This window comes from Gastrolobium bilobum, unplaced genomic scaffold, assembly GCF_033153095.1.
Source record: "Gastrolobium bilobum isolate Gb01-03AN ecotype WA unplaced genomic scaffold, APGP_CSIRO_Gbil_v1 utg5183, whole genome shotgun sequence".
NCBI lineage: Eukaryota > Viridiplantae > Streptophyta > Magnoliopsida > Fabales > Fabaceae > Gastrolobium > Gastrolobium bilobum.
In genome coordinates this window covers 47,036-62,837 of record NW_026899461.1, presented here as the reverse complement: position 1 = coordinate 62,837, position 15,802 = coordinate 47,036, and the positions used below count along the sequence as shown (strand labels likewise).

Here is a 15,802-nt window from a genome sequence, read left to right as displayed (position 1 = left end):
CCCCTCTAATTTGTTGGGCTTCCTCCTTCAATGCTAAGTCCAAGCCCATTTGAGGGGTTCCCTAAAAACCCTAACCCTAATTTCCACCTCTTCTATATATACTCATTGTTGTGGGTGGAGGCTAGGTTAGATTTGAGAGGTCAGATTTGAGAGAAAAAATTTGAGAGAATTATTTGATTGTTTGAGTAAAGCTTTATGCTTTGCATTTGAGAGATCTCTAGAGAGAGTTTGAGCGAAACATCTCTAGGGTAGTTTGATTATCACCATTGTTAGAGAGGTTGAGTTAACCACCACATTGGTGTATTTGATTATTTGTAACCATTATTTTCATAGTGGATTTCTGATCTGGACTAGGTCCCGTGGGTTTTTACTTCTTCATTGGAGAAGGTTTTCCCACGTTAAATCTGGTTGTGTTCTTCTTCTCTCTCTCTTGTTTTCGTTTTGATTTTTCCGCTGCGCTACCCGACCTGGTAAAGTTTAGGCCGAGGTATTGCCGAGAACCGAGATCAGGATCTTGTTGATTGACTTCCGCACAAAGGCCCTTGAGCCGATCTGAGGGAACCAATTTTTTCCCAACAGTGGTATCAGAGCCCGGGTTCGACGGGTTCTGAGGGAGACGAGATGGAGACCAGTGGCATAACTCATGATGGAGATATGTTCAAGTTGACCGTAGATAATTTCACATATTGGAGACCGATGATGGAAGATCATCTCTACTGCAAAGATTTGCATGAGCCCATTATCCTTGATGAGAGACCGACAGGCAAGACAGATAAAGAGTGGGAGATCCTGAGTCGGAAGGCGGTAGCCACGATCAGGAAATATATTGATAAAAGCCTCTTTGAGCACGTGTCCGAATTCACGAACGCGTATGAGTTGTGGACAAAATTAGAGTCCATGATTTAGAAGAAGACTCCCAGGAACAAAGCACAACTGGTTCGCCGACTTGTTAAGCTTGAATACAAGGACAGCATAAGCATGATTGAACACCTGAACACCTACAAAGGTATTGTGAATCAGCTGTCAAAGGCTGATATGAAAATTGATGAAGAATTGCAGGCATTGCTGCTGTTGAGCTCGCTGCCAGAAAGCTGGGATACTCTGGTGGTGACCCTGAATAACTCGACTCCAGATGGAAAATTGAAGATGGATGTCGTGACAGATAGCCTTCTGGCGAAGAATCCAGGAAAAGAGAACGAGGTACTTCGAGTACGTCTGAGGCCAATGTTGCTGAGAACAAAGGGAAATCCGACTCCCGCGGTAGAAGCAAAAGCCGAGGTAGAGGTCGTGATAAACGAGACAAGTCCAGAGGTCGGTCAAAGCCGAAATATGAGTTGAAGTGTTTTTACTGTGGAAAGACAGGCCATAAGAAGCCAGACTGTTGGACCCTGCAGAATGATGAGAAGAACGGCTCTGTGAAGCCGGATCAGATTATTCCCAAGAAGAGGGAAGACAAGAGCACCACTGCGGTGGCTGCAAACCCTGATGCCGAGATATTCCTCCTAGGTGAGGATAATTATTTGAATGTTGCATATGATGACTGCACCTGGATTGTTGACTCTGGTGCCTCCTTCCACGTTACTCCACACAAAGGTTTTTTCTCCTCTTATCGAGGTGGTGATTTTGGAGTCGTGAAGATGGGAAATCAAGTGACCAGCAAGATTGTTGGTGTCGGTGATGTAACTCTGACCACGGATGTCGGGTGCCGACTTGTGTTGAAAGATGTAAGGCATGTTCCTGACATGCGTTTGAACCTAATCTCGGTAGGCAAACTTGATGATGTCGGGTTAGTGAACTACTTCGGTAGTGTTAGATGGAAGCTGGCCAAGGGAAACTTGGTGGTGGCTCGAGGTAAGAAGGAAGGCTCCTTGTACGTGATGCAAGGAAAGATCAATGGCGGAGAAGCCAATTCTGTCCCAGATGAACCTAGCTTGGAGCTATGGCACAAGCGCCTCGGCCACATGAGCGAGAAAGGACTACAGATCCTGAACAAGAAAGGATTACTGACCGGGTTGAAAGGCCAAGCGTTGGAGAGTTGCACGCACTGTCTAGCTGGAAAGCAGCACCGGGTTTCTTTTGTAAGACCGGATCAACCTAGACGACGCAGGTATATTCTTGACCTCGTCCATACTGATGTCTGCTCCATGTCGGAAAGATCCCTTGGAGGAGCTCAGTACTTTGTTTCATTTATTGATGACCATTCCCGCAAAGTGTGGGTATATTTGTTGAAGACTAAAGACCAGGTACTCCAATCATTTAAAGAATTCCATGCTATGGTTGAAAGGGAGACTGGCAAGAAATTGAAGGTGGTCCGATCTGATAATGGTGGTGAGTATTGCGGCCCATTTGATGCATACTGCAGAGCGGCCGGGATTCGACTTGAGAAGACGCCTCCCAAGACACCTCAGCTGAATGGATTGGCTGAACGGATGAACAGAACTATTGAAGAGAAGGTCCGAAGCATGTTATCCAATGCCGGATTGCCGAAATCATTCTGGGGAGAAGCCGTCAAAACTACTGTTGATTTAATCAACCTCTCACCATCACGGCCACTTGAAGGAGAAATTCCAGAAGAATTCTGGACAGGTCGGAAAGCGGCCTACAATCAACTGAAAGTGTTTGGATGCCGAGCTTTCGTGCATATCCCTAAAGATGAAGGGCCAAACTTGATGCAAAGACAAAAGAATGCATCTATCTTGGTTCGCCGAGATGTGAGTTTGGGTTCCGACTTTGGGATCCAATAAATAAGAAGATCGTGAGAAGCCGAGATGTGGTCTTTCATGAGCATGAGAACATTCATGACATCTCGAAGCCCAAAGTACGGGTTACTGTTAGACGTGAAGAACCCATCCCTCCTGTCCAAGCTGAAGCAGGGGGAGAAAATCAAGAAAATGAAGAAAATGATGACCAGCAACAAGCTGAAGATGACCAAGACATTGAGGTTCGAGTTGAGGATGAGATCCGGGATGAGAATGATGAACCGGGTTCTCAAGCTGAAGAACAGCCGAGATATCCAACTCGAGAAAGAAGACCCTCTACGAGATACTCATCTGATGAATACACTGTTGTTGCTGAAGATGGTGAGCCTCAGAGTTATGATGAGGCTGTGATGAGCTCAGAGAAAGAAGAATGGAAAAAGGCAATGCAAGACGAGATGAAGTCTCTGCACGAGAATCAAACTTATGAGCTGACTGAGTTGCCAAAAGGAAGACGAGCTCTGAAGAATAAATGGGTCTACAAGATTAAGAATGAAGAGAACGGGCAAAAGCCGAGATACAAAGCCTGGATTGTAGTGAAAGGCTGCAATCAGAAAAAAGGAGTAGACTTTGAGGAGATTTTTTCTCCTGTGGTGAAAATGACCTCGGTCCGAACCGTGTTAGCCATGGCGGCTTCGATGGACCTCGAGGTAGAACAAATGGACGTGAAGACGGCATTCCTTCACGGTGATTTAGAAGAAGAGATATATATTGAGCAACCTAAAGGATTCCAAGCTTTAGACCAAGAAGACTTGGTATGTCGATTGAAGAAAAGCCTCTATGGCTTGAAGCAAGCACCTCGGCAGTGGTACAAGAAATTTGAATCATTCATGATTGATCATAAGTTTGAGAAGACTGAATCCGACTACTGCGTATTTGTGAAGAGGTATGAGGCTGGAGACTTTCTGATTTTGTTGTTATATGTTGACGACATGCTTATTGTAGGGAAAGACAAATCGAGGATAGCCGCCCTGAAAAAGGCATTGAGCTCGTCCTTCGCAATGAAGGACCTCGGCCCTGCAAAGCAGATACTCGGAATAAAGATTATCCGAGATAGACAGAAGAAACTACTATGGCTGAGTCAAGAGAAATATATTGAGAAGATTCTGAAGAGATTCAGCATGGACAAAGCCAAAACAGTGAGCACCCCCCTAGCCGGACACATAAAGCTGAACCAGAAGCAATGTCCGAAATCTGATGAAGACAAAGATGAAATGATGAAGGTCCCTTACCAATCCGCCGTCGGAAGCTTGATGTATGCAATGGTTTGCACTAGACCCGACTTGGCATATGCTGTTGGAATGGTAAGCCGGTATTTGTCAAACCCCGGCAAAGAGCACTGGGAAGCAGTGAAGTGGATCTTCAAGTACCTCCGAGGTACGACAGACTTATGTCTCCGATTTGGAGAAGGCAAAGCCGAGTTGCAAGGCTACTCGGATTCTGATTTAGGGGGAGATTTCGACTCGAGGAAGTCGACTACAGGATACATGATGAGATTTGCCGGAGGAGCTGTCTCTTGGCAATCAAGACTTCAGAAAAGTGTTGCACTATCGACAACTGAGGCTGAGTACATTGCCGCTACTGAGGCAAGCAAAGAGATGCTATGGATGAAGAAGTTCCTCATGGAACTCGGCCATGATCAAGACAAGTACGAGCTGGGTTGTGACAATCAAAGCGCAATCCATCTTGCGAAGAATTCAACCTATCACTCCCGCACTAAGCATATTGATGTGAGGTATCACTGGATCCGGGATGTGGTGGAAGGTGGTGAGCTCGAACTCGTCAAGGTGCACACTGACCAAAATTGGTCCAACATGATGACAAAGCCGGTTCCAGCAAGAAAATTTGAAGACTACTGTGAAGGAGCCGGGTTGATGCTAAAGCCGACGCATTGAAGTCGGAGGGGGAGATTTGTTGGGCTTCCTCCTTCAATGCTAAGCCCAAGCCCATTTGAGGGGTTCCCTAAAAACCCTAACCCTAATTTCCACCTCTTCTATATATACTCATTGTTGTGGGTGGAGGCTAGGTTAGATTTGAGAGGTCAGATTTGAGAGAACAAATTTGAGAGAATTATTTGATTGTTTGAGTAAAGCTTTATGCTTTGCATTTGAGAGATCTCTAGAGAGAGTTTGAGTGAAACATCTCTAGGGTAGTTTGATTATCACCATTGTTGGAGAGGTTGAGTTAACCACTACATTGGTGTATTTGATTATTTGTAACCATTATTTTCATAGTGGATTTCTGATCTGGACTAGGTCCCGTGGGTTTTTACTTCTTCATTGGAGAAGGTTTTCTCACGTTAAATCTGGTTGTGTTCTTCTTCTCTCTCTCCTGTTTTCGTTTTGATTTTTCCGCTGCACTACCCGACCTGGTAAAGTTCAGGCCGAGGTATTGCCGAGATCCGAGATCAGGATCTTGTTGATTGACTTCCGCACAAAGGCCCCTGAGCCGATATGAGGGAACCGATTTTTCCCCAACATAACTTGTTGGTACCCATTCCTTTGGTGGCGAGACCCATCCAACTTTTCTAGGGAAATATGTCCTCTCCAATACAGTTGCCTTGTGGGATCATTGAAGAAGAAGAATGTGTAGTTACGGAGGCTGTGTCTTAGTAGTTGTCTCAAACAGATATTGTAAATAACCTTGTGATACACTACCTCAAAAGCTAACTCGAAGGATGAGAGTGTCCAAGGCCTTATAAAGGTCACATTAGTTGTCAACACAATCAATGTGAGATTATATATCTCAACACGCCTCCTCACGCAAGAGCCCTTTAGGCTATAAGCGTGGAACTGCACAGGCCCAATTTTTGGTTTACCTTTTTGTGCTTTTTATTTTAATTCCACTTGAAAGTGGGGTAGTAAGAATCGAACTTATGACCTTATAGTCACTCAAGCTCTGATATCATGTAAAGAACATTGGGATACACCACCCCAAAAGCTAGCTCGAAGAGTGAGAGTGCCCAAGGCTTTATAAAGACCACATTAGTTGCCTACACAATCAATGTGGAACTATATATCTCAATAGATGTCTTCTTAGCATAACAGCATCTTTGATTTTTTATTATTATATTTTTCCTTTATTTATTTATTTTTTAAAACAGAATAAGCCTAAAAATATTAAAAATATTCTCTCTTTTTTTATTTTAAATCCCCCGGTAAAAAATGAGTGCTTACATTGACTATATGCTAAAGCTTCAAGAATTGGACACACCTGGAACGCGGTACATAAAGTACCGCATCCTTTTAAATTAACCCTCCCACGTAGGATGTGGCTGACAGGGTATCACGTTAAAGTGATAGGAACAAATCCAAAGAACACGGTTAATAAAGTGTCACGACTAAAGCGATTTCCATAATATCGCGTCGTTATGCATTATTTAGATAATACGGTTGACCAGAAAATTATTCTGATGAAATCTTTTGAAGATGAGACTACTAAGGTCAAAAAGCCTAATCTAAGGGACCTTTCTGTGCTTTCAATTTGATGCTCTTTAATTTTCATCGTCCACGAGTAGTACATATAATTTTTTATTTTCAATTTGATAAAGAATTATGCCATGTCCGTGTTAGAAATATTTATAATCAAATCGTCTAAATTAGATTATTATATTTTTATTTATTAATTGGAGGTCATTTAACTAATTTTTATGTGAAGAGTAAAATAAATGAGTTGTTTGTGTCATGTCGGTCCTTGCAATAAACGATATTGGCACAAATAAAATAACTATTCACTTCTCGTTCCTATTGAATTCGTATTGATCCAAACATGACCCGCCAACCTATTACTAATCCATAATTAAAACATAATAATATTATGCTGTCATTCAAGTTATTTTTTTATATGTTCTAAAAGTAATAATATTTGCACATAAAAAAATTTATATTATTTGTTGGTTTTGAATGAACTCAAGAGGGGAGGTGAATTGAGTTATCTAAATTTAATTTATTCAAAACAATGCTAATTTTTTAATAATAATTTTGACCAATAAAGAAAATAGCAATGAGATAACACAAGTAATTAAGTGGGAAAAACATCAAAAGTAGGAAAAAATTCATGACCACAACCTACATACATCTATCCAATTAGAAACAAATCCACTATTTCGAGCTATGCTCAATTCAAAATATAAGAATAAAACCTATTATACCCTTATGTAAGAATGCAACAAAAACTACCTCTATATTTAGTTACCCCAATTTATCCTCGTAAATTGCACCCCAATTGTCAAGCCCTCTAGCTAACCATTGCTAAACACTCTTGCCGCTTAACTCTAAGCCAAAAGATTGAAACCCCAAATATCATTAGATAAATGCTCTCTTATTGCCAACTCCTAGAATAGCTAAGCACTCTATTACCTTAACTCTAAGTCAAAAGAATAAAATCTCAATTATCATTGGATAATTTCTCCCTTATTGCCCACTCTAGTAATAGCTAAAAGAAAATAAAAAATAAATTAAGAGTTACCTTACCTAAGTGGTGGGCTCAATGAACCTATTCATGCCTTATTATTTTGTGAATGTGTCTTGAGAAGAAATATTCATAGTACGTGCGATGTGCACTTTCTCTTGAATGGATCACCTACACATTGAAAAAAGACTCAAAGTATGATTTTTATAAATTTTTCTCAAAATCAAATACTAAGGAAAATTTTCTAAATTTTTGGATAAATTTGTTCTAATTCAAAAATTCTTTTTAAAAATAGAATCAAAATTTTCAAATTAATTTTTCAAAAATTAACTTTTCAAAATTTAATAAAACAGAATCAAATATTTCAAAAAGGAATTTAATCTCAAATTAACATTTTTTTTCAAATATTTTAAATTTATTTAGATTAAAAATAAAACTTTTTTTTATCTTGCTTCCTTAGTTTTCAAAATTTGAAGATAATATATCCCAAGACATAATCAGGATTCACCTCATGCAACCAGTACATGAAATCAAAGATTTTATCTTGCAACTTTGATCTTTACGATTTCATGGCAATTATATGGCATTCACTTCTTCATAATTCATCACAAATTAGGTTATGCAACAACCTTTCAAAAACTAAACATAATGTTAGATAATTTCGGTTCACTTGTTTGTTATCATCAAAACTAGACAAGGTATGTGACCCAACATTATTTGTGTATCACTTTTTCTAAATAATAATATAATTAAAATACACATTTTAACATACGTTTTATTTTTTTATTCCGAACGAGTAAAATGCAAATATTTTAATGTGTACAAATTGTTTTTATTTTAAAAATACATTAATTTAATTAAGACATAGCAAACAGGAAAAATTTATATAATCACTATTAGAGCTAGAATGTTTTGTGGATGTTGAGTTCTGATACGAAGTCATGATAGATTAAAGGGACAACCACCATTATAGCTAGACTGCTAGGTTGATATTGACTAGGGACGTGACATTGATACTAGAAGATCTACTAATGATGTAGAATTGTCTTGGGTTTGAAGAAGCGTACTATTGCGCTCACGGCAATTGCACCGGTCGTATAAGTAATATAATGATTAAGTAAGAGATCGTTCCCACGAGGATTATAATTCAAGCACTAATTCACCACGTTAACTTAAATTGGACAATCGAAACTGGATTTGGATCAAGAATTGATTTAAAAATTAAAATATTAAAACTACTTAAGAGCAAGAATAAAATAAAAGAATTTAAAGATTTGATTAATTAATAGAAAATAAATGTAGCTGGGGCTTCGATATTTCCCTCAATCTCTCTATTATGTTTGAGTTCCTTCTTTAAGTTAATCGTCCTTAATATCAATTCAGTAGATTCTTTTAATTTAATTAGGACTCCATCCCTTAACATCCTAGATCTTTACAATCTTGCAAGAACCCTAGTTCTCCGGTTATTCTCCAAGAAGATAAGCATTAAGTTCAAGAATCACAAGATTGCGCAAAACCCTATGTCTATCCCTAGAATCATAAGGATTACGATGAAAATGTCAGATACAGATCATGCACCAACATTCCTATTGTCATACATTTATCTAAGATCAATCTACAAGATTCAAGCTCATAGAAAGTATTGAGAAAATACAATTTCATTCATGATAAAAAGAAAAATTAACATCGAGAATTATTCAAAACATAACAGATTAATTGAGTTCCATCTAACCCTGACTACTATGAAAACTTAGCCGGACATGGTGAAATCAAGAAAGAAAGAAAATAGAAAAGCTTCCCCAAACTCCATAGTTGAATGGCGAATCTTCAATATCTTCAATATCCCCATCCGTCTCCGCCTCTCACGAACATGAACTGGTGTTTCCTCCACTTTCCCTCTGCCTCCAAGTTCCAAGAATTGTCAAAGAATATGAAAACTATGTAATTTTGCCCCAAATTGTATTTTTATGGGCAAAGAAATCGTGCCCTAGGTGGATACCTAGAATGGGCCTAAGTTGGTTCATTCGGGGCGCTTAAGCCTGAATTTGGGGGCTTAATAAGCCTCCAAGATTACACATGCAGTTTTCACGTGGCACGCTTAAGCCTGAATTTGAGGGCTTAAGCACCCTCAGACAGTGGCTTTTTGCAATTTTTAGAGTATTTGGGGGCTTAAGCCCTAGATTGGAGGCTTAAGCCTCCTCTTCAAGAATTTGATTTTCTTTCTTTTTCTTCAAATAAGATCTTCATATCTTCAATTCTTGATCTTCATCTCTCCAATCTTCATATTTGCTTCCAATTATCATCAAATACCTTCAAAATAAGCAAATATATATTATTTAATTCATAAATTCATGTTTTTATGTCAATAAACCCTAGTTTTCACTCATTTAACTTGATAATTCATGTAATTTTAGTTTATAAAACAAGATAAACTAAAGGTTTATCAAACAATTCCCAGATTTGAAGATTGTTGTCCTCGGCAATTAACTAGAATAAAACTATGGGAAATGGAGATGGCTGATCATGCTTAATGAATTATCAGCAAGAGACTGATTAACCGTAAGATATCAGAGTATTCAGACTTTATAAAAATCAATGTCACATCAATCTCATGCAAACGTTCACAACTCACTAGTCATAAAATCATAACACGAGTTCTCAAGATAAAGAGTAGTATAATTTAAATCCACAACACCCTCTCACTGGGATTTTCTTTTATTCACTCACACTCAAGTGTCTGAGAGTATGTGTTTCACTCTTGCTTCACTGAATTAACACTACCATAGGCTTGTTTATATTCTCACTCTCCACAGTCTAATTGGTATACAAAGTCAATCAAGTTTAATTTTGACCTTTAGGTACCACAAGAGTCAAACTCAGGCATATAAAGCTATATAGCAAATCTATCTAGATTAAAGATTAGAAGAACACGCATGCAAGCGCTTCAGTTACATTCACTGTCTTATAAATTGACTTTTTCAACAAAACTTTCGTTATTGGGTTAGCCATACACTTCACATGTTTCTAGCGATTCACATGGCATTATCAAATTATACAAGTCTTTGTTAAGGTTGTAATGTGGCTTAGGTAGAAGGAAGGAATTATCTGGGTAAGTGAGTTACTGATCAAAATTCAATTTCAAAGAGGAACTAATATAACTTTTCAACACATAGCAAACATATATTCTTATTTGCTTCCTCCTCTTTTCTTTTTTTCACTTACTCATATAACATGAGTCTTTTCTTTCCTTTCCTTTTTCTTTTTCTTTTTCTGTATAGATACACATTTCAACCTTTTTCTTTTCATTTCATTATTCCACCATTTTTTTTTGGCTTTTTCCTCTTTTCACTTTTCTTCCATACACTAGAGTTTGCTTTTTCTATTTTTGTTTCAATTATGCTCAGTTCCTCATTTAAATTTGAATTTCAATTAGTTCGGGTGAGGATGTGTATGGAGTGGCTATTTACAATAAGCTGTCAATGAACAAACAGGCCTAGGCTCAAGGGGCTTCATCGAAGGATAAATATCAAGGGTGGCTATTTGGCTTTCTAGCTTTTCAGAAAGAACTGCCTCTATCATTTCAACAAATGCATACCACAGATCATTTCAAGCAAAAACAAAACAAGTTCTAGAGTGATTCAAACAGTAAAGTGCACCAAAAAAAATTCTCTGTTTAGGCTCAAAAGCTCACAGCTAAGGGTGTAAGACTCATCTTCCACTCTTTATCTAATCACTTCAGTTATTTTTCTCTTATTCTAGTGAATTATTAAGCATGTTTGACTGACGCTCATTTATGTATGAAAATAGGGTTTACATCATCATACTCCTAATCTCAGAAATAAACAATCTCCTATAATTATTCATTTATGCATATATATCAAGCACAATGGAAATTTAAAAAAAAAATCACCAAAATTTAGTGATTGAGGATGGATGGGGATTTAAAACTAAACTAAAATTCTAATAATTTTTTTTAAGAGAAAATAATATAAAATAAAATTAAACATTAATATAAATAATACGAAAAGGCAAATTGAGAAAGCTCCCTGTATAGTTGGATATTCTTTGTATAATCATGATTTTCTTCCTACCAAGTGAAGTTTGTGGTCTGATGGATCGCGTGGTACCCATTCCCAAATTTAAATATTGTTGTCTTCAGCAAATAATTTAAATCTAAAAATAATCCTTAGCGAGAAATCAGAAAAATAATCGTACTCTGAAACATATCACAGATCATAACACTACTGGTCAGAATATCATAATATCCCAAAATTGTCGGGAACATTCTTAATATACATCACGTATCATCATGAAATAAAAATAAAAATAAAAGAAAATAAACGTAAAGAACAAAAATTAAAGCACTGATGGAAATATAAAAAGAAAAAGAACAAGGAAATTAAAAAATGTAGTTTGACGGAGAGCGCTTAAGCTCTATTGCGCGGCTTAAGCACGCTCAGGAAGAGAGTGATGCTCTTTTTTTAACATTACTGCGCTTAATCCCCGTTCTGGGCGTTTAAATGCGCACTGCAAATGGAGACTATTTATTTTGAAACGCGCTTAAGCCTCTTTTTGAGAGCTTAAGCACTCTGGGGCAGAGAATAAATGTTTCTTACAGGATTTTAGGGGGCTTAAGCCGCCTAAACAAAAAAAATTCTTCACAACTCTTCTCTATTTTCTAAAGTCTTCTTATGCCAACATTCTTAGACTTACCTGCCAAATTCATCTCAAGACAAATTGATTATTAGTCTCAATGCTTAAACTTTTGTATTTTTATTTGACTAACAATAAAAACAAATAAAATAACTAGAAGTAACATAATGAAAACTATAAATTGTTGGGTTGCCTCCCATAAGCACTTGTTTTACGTCACGAGCCTGACGTACCTGACTTGCGATCATGGTGGCTCAAAGCATTGGTTTAGGGATGACCAAGCCCTCTCATTAAAAAGTTGTGTCCCTCCATAATGTTCCTGTTCATATAGATGAGATAAAGTATCCTCAGGAACTCTAAACTTGGCTTTTATGTGCTTTCCCTTGCTCTTAGGCTTCTCTATTTTAACCTTTGGCTTACTTTCTTGAGGAGAATTCTCTTTGTTCTCTCCTCCTCCTTTCTTTTCACTGATATAGTAAACTTGATCTTCCGGTTGAGCTATAGGTGAGGGGACTTCTTTGTCAAAGAACTTGAAAATTGCTTGCTCTTCGTCTACCCTTAAGATCAGCTCACCTTTAAGTACATCAATCAGTGCTCCTGAGGTTGCCAAGAAGACTCTTCAAAAGATCATTAGAATTGTGGTATCTTCCTCAATATCAAGGATGACAAAATCAACAGGAATGATGAACTTGTCAACCTTTACTAGTATATCCTCAATGATTCCATAAGCTTGTTTTGTAGAGCAGTCAACCAGTTGCACTATTGTTCTTGTGGGCTTGACTTCAGTAATCCCTAGCTTCTTCATCATGGAGAATGGCATGACATTGATGCTAGCTCCAAGATCACATAAAACGTTGTCCACTTCCACTTTTCCTATAGTGCATGGAATGCTGAAGCTCCTTGGATCCTTAACTTTGGTGGGTAACTTCTTTTGGATGATAGCATTACATTCCTCCGTCGGATTCATCGTCTCACATTCCTGCAACTTATGCTTCCTTGATAATAGATCCTTCATGAACCTTGCATAGTTGGGCATGTTCTCTAAAGCTTCGGCAAAAGGAATGTTGATCTGCAACCTCCTGAATATGTCTAGAAACTTTGAATACTGCTGCTTCAGAATCTCTTTCTTTAATCTCTGAGGATAAGGGATTCGAGCATATGGGGAGAGATCCAAAGGCTTGTCTTGCCTTTCTAAAGATTTCTTCTTCTCCCACTTAAATAGTTTCCTTTCAACTTTTTCAGGATTTCTCTTGTCAACTTCAATAGTATCATTTGCCTTTTCTTTATTCTTTTCTTCAACCGATGCCTCCACATCTCTCTCATTCTCTTCAGGTTGCTTCTCTATAAGTTGTATCATTGTCCCACTTCTTGTGATAATTGCATTGCAATGCTCTCTAGGATTAATGACAATGTCTCCCGGGAAGGTGCCCTTGGCTTTCTCAGCAAATTACCTTGACAACTGGCCAATCTAAGTTTCCAGATTTCTTATGGAAGCTTCTTGATTCCGGAGTGCTGATCTAGTTTCTTGCATGAAAGCATATGTGTCATCTCTGAAAGTATTTGCACGTTGTATGTAATCAGAAGTGGTCTTGGATAGTTGTGCAAAAGCTTTCTCCCACTCAGAAGTGTTACTTTGTTGTGGGGGATGTGGTTACTCTAGAAAGGGAAGGTTAAGTTGATGATTGGACTTGTAATTAAATCTTGGATGCTGATTCTGATTCTTCCACCCTTGATTGTAGTCATTCCTATACTGGTTCTTCCCAGGATTACTCTGGTTCTTTTGATCATACCAGAGTCCGTTGACTTCAGCAGTTTCAGGTGCTCTCATTAAATCACATTCTTCTGTACCATGAGTAGTTGCACAAAGTCCACAACTAACTGGAGGAGTCTTGACAGAAGAGACTTGAAAGTTTGTGAACTGCTTTGTGAGGGCATCTAACTGTTGCTGCTGCTTCTTGTTCATTTGTAATATTTGCTCATTTTGTGCCAACAATGCATCATAACTATCAAGCTTCATGATCCCCGCTCTCCTCTGTGATACTGGAGCATTATCGAACTCCTGAGAAGCTAGAGATTCAAACAATTCTAATGTTTCCTCGGGAGTTTTCGTTTTCAAAGATCCTCCTGATGCAGCATTCACCAAGATTCTTGTATTAGGCGTCATCCCTTGGAAGAAAATTCTCCCTTTTTCCCAGGCTTCAAAACCATGTTGTGGACACTTCCTGAGTAGTCCTTTGAACTTTTCCCATGCTTCATATAAAAATTCACTTTCTTTTTGTTCAAAAGAAGTGATATCCGCCTTGAGCTTTGCCATCTTTGAAGATGAAAAAAATCGAGGTAAAAATTTGGTTGCCAAGTGATGTGTGTCTAGCATATGATGCTTTCTAACTTAAAAGAAGCAAGGAATTAATCATAAATGTGTGAAAATAAGTCATAAATGCAAGAAATATTGATTATTCCTTCTCAATCATTCTCTCACTCAGATTATGTGTTTTAATAGCAGGAAAAGCCACAAAAGGAAGCAAAAGAGAGAAGTTCAATTTTCCAGCTAGCGCACGGTGCGCCATTTTATGCAAATCGTCCCTGTATCCTGGCGCACGGTGCACGGGACCTGGCGCACGGTGCGCCGTTTGACAACTTCAGTTCTGTTTTCTCATGCAAAGTGTGCCAGACTTGGCGCAAAGTGCATGGGCGATACTTTTTAACTTTAATCTGATGCAAATTACTCAAAAAAGAGGCCCAATTTGAGAGCAATTGAAAGGAGGTTTTCCCAAAACCTAATAAAAGGATCAAAAAAAGAGGAAGAGAGAACTTTTTGACAACAAGGAAGAGATAAACAACAAAGAGAGGGAGAATTCTTGGGAGCTTCTTGGAGTTTCGAAGATTCGAGCGATCAAGACGGAAGATCTTCATCTTCTTTCTCTTCTTTAGGTTCTTAATTTTATTTTCTTTTATGATTATGTTGTCAGACATAAACATGTCTGGCTAGTTTTATTATTGTGGTAAGGGTCACAACCCTTGATGTGAACCCCTTGTAGTTTGGTTAAATTTATATTCATCTATGTTAATTGAGTTTATTTTACCTTGTTCTTTATCTTATAATTCTTCTAGAACTGATCACTCTTTTAGGATTGCGAGGGTTAGGGTTCTCAATAGGAATATTAGAATTCTAACTCCTGACAAGAGGTAAGATAATTGTTCATGTATGCACTAGAGATAGGCTACATGAACCGCAAACGTGAAAGATTCATTGATTCGAAGGCTCAACTTAAAAGGGGATTTCTAAGGGATTAGAATTCTAATAGGGTTGATAAGGTTAAGATCATTAAGGAATTAAGGCTTAACCAATTAAATAAAAGATAATGAATCGTTTGATCAATTGCATAATTGAATGTAAATGTTAATTCAAGTTACAAGGTGGGGATCATAAAGGTGTTGGTGTCTCTTTACCGCAGTATTTTCTCAAATATTTTCTCAACCTTTAATCTTGTGTTCTTGAGTTTCTAAAGAACCTTTGAATTGTTTACATTTTCTTGAATTGTTCTCATATTTCACAAACCATAATTGTTTTTAAAACCATTTTATTAATCCAACAAGAGAGGAATAGTTATAATAACTTTGGTGCCTCAATCCTCGTGAAGACGATACTCTACTCATCATTTTATTACTTAGTACGATCGGTACACTTGCCGATTTTACGCAACACCAAGTCATCCCAGTTGGTGATGCTTCCTTAAGGAAGTGATTGCAACAACCTCTTGCTTCTTCCTTCAGTGAGCATAGGAAGAGCCTGAGTAAGATAGCGTCACGAGAGACTCCATTCATCTTTAAGGTGTCACAAAAAAGAAAAAAATTCTCGAGATGAATGTAAGGGTCTTCTGTGCTTCCTCCGGCGAACTGGTCTTTTTGAATCAATTGCAGTAGTGCTGGCTTAAGCTCAAAACTGTTAGCATCCACGTTTGGCCTAACAATACTTGCCGTTT

At 38.0% G+C, this 15,802-nt stretch overlaps 1 protein-coding gene and 1 non-coding gene across 2 annotated transcripts; one reads left to right on the top strand and one right to left on the bottom strand.

Moving 5' to 3' along the window:
- Positions 1-12,063: 12,063 nt before the first annotated feature.
- LOC133290543 (uncharacterized) lies at positions 12,064-13,176 on the bottom strand. Its single transcript, XM_061488640.1, has 3 exons — positions 12,896-13,176; positions 12,509-12,814; positions 12,064-12,436 (listed from the first exon to the last, which is right to left on the bottom strand). Exons 1-3 carry the CDS (start codon positions 13,174-13,176, stop codon positions 12,064-12,066), a joined length of 960 nt encoding a protein of 319 aa, XP_061344624.1.
- Positions 13,177-14,020: 844 nt separating this feature from the next.
- On the top strand, positions 14,021-14,127 carry LOC133290547 (small nucleolar RNA R71). Its single transcript, XR_009748685.1, has one exon. It is a non-coding gene; the product is annotated as a small nucleolar RNA R71 (small nucleolar RNA).
- Positions 14,128-15,802: the final 1,675 nt, after the last annotated feature.

What these genes read in the sequence shown, in the direction of transcription:
- LOC133290543 (XM_061488640.1), bottom strand. Translation starts at nt 13,176, where the DNA reads ATGATACAACTTATAGAGAAGCAACCTGAAGAGAATGAGAGAGATGTG. An exon ending in TTTCTAGACATATTCAGGAG is followed by an intron (nt 12,815 to 12,895) that starts GTTGCAGATCAA and finishes TCTATTATCAAG; the next exon opens with GAAGCATAAGTTGCAGGAAT. An exon ending in ATACTAGTAAAGGTTGACAA is followed by an intron (nt 12,437 to 12,508) that starts GTTCATCATTCC and finishes GATCTTTTGAAG; the next exon opens with AGTCTTCTTGGCAACCTCAG.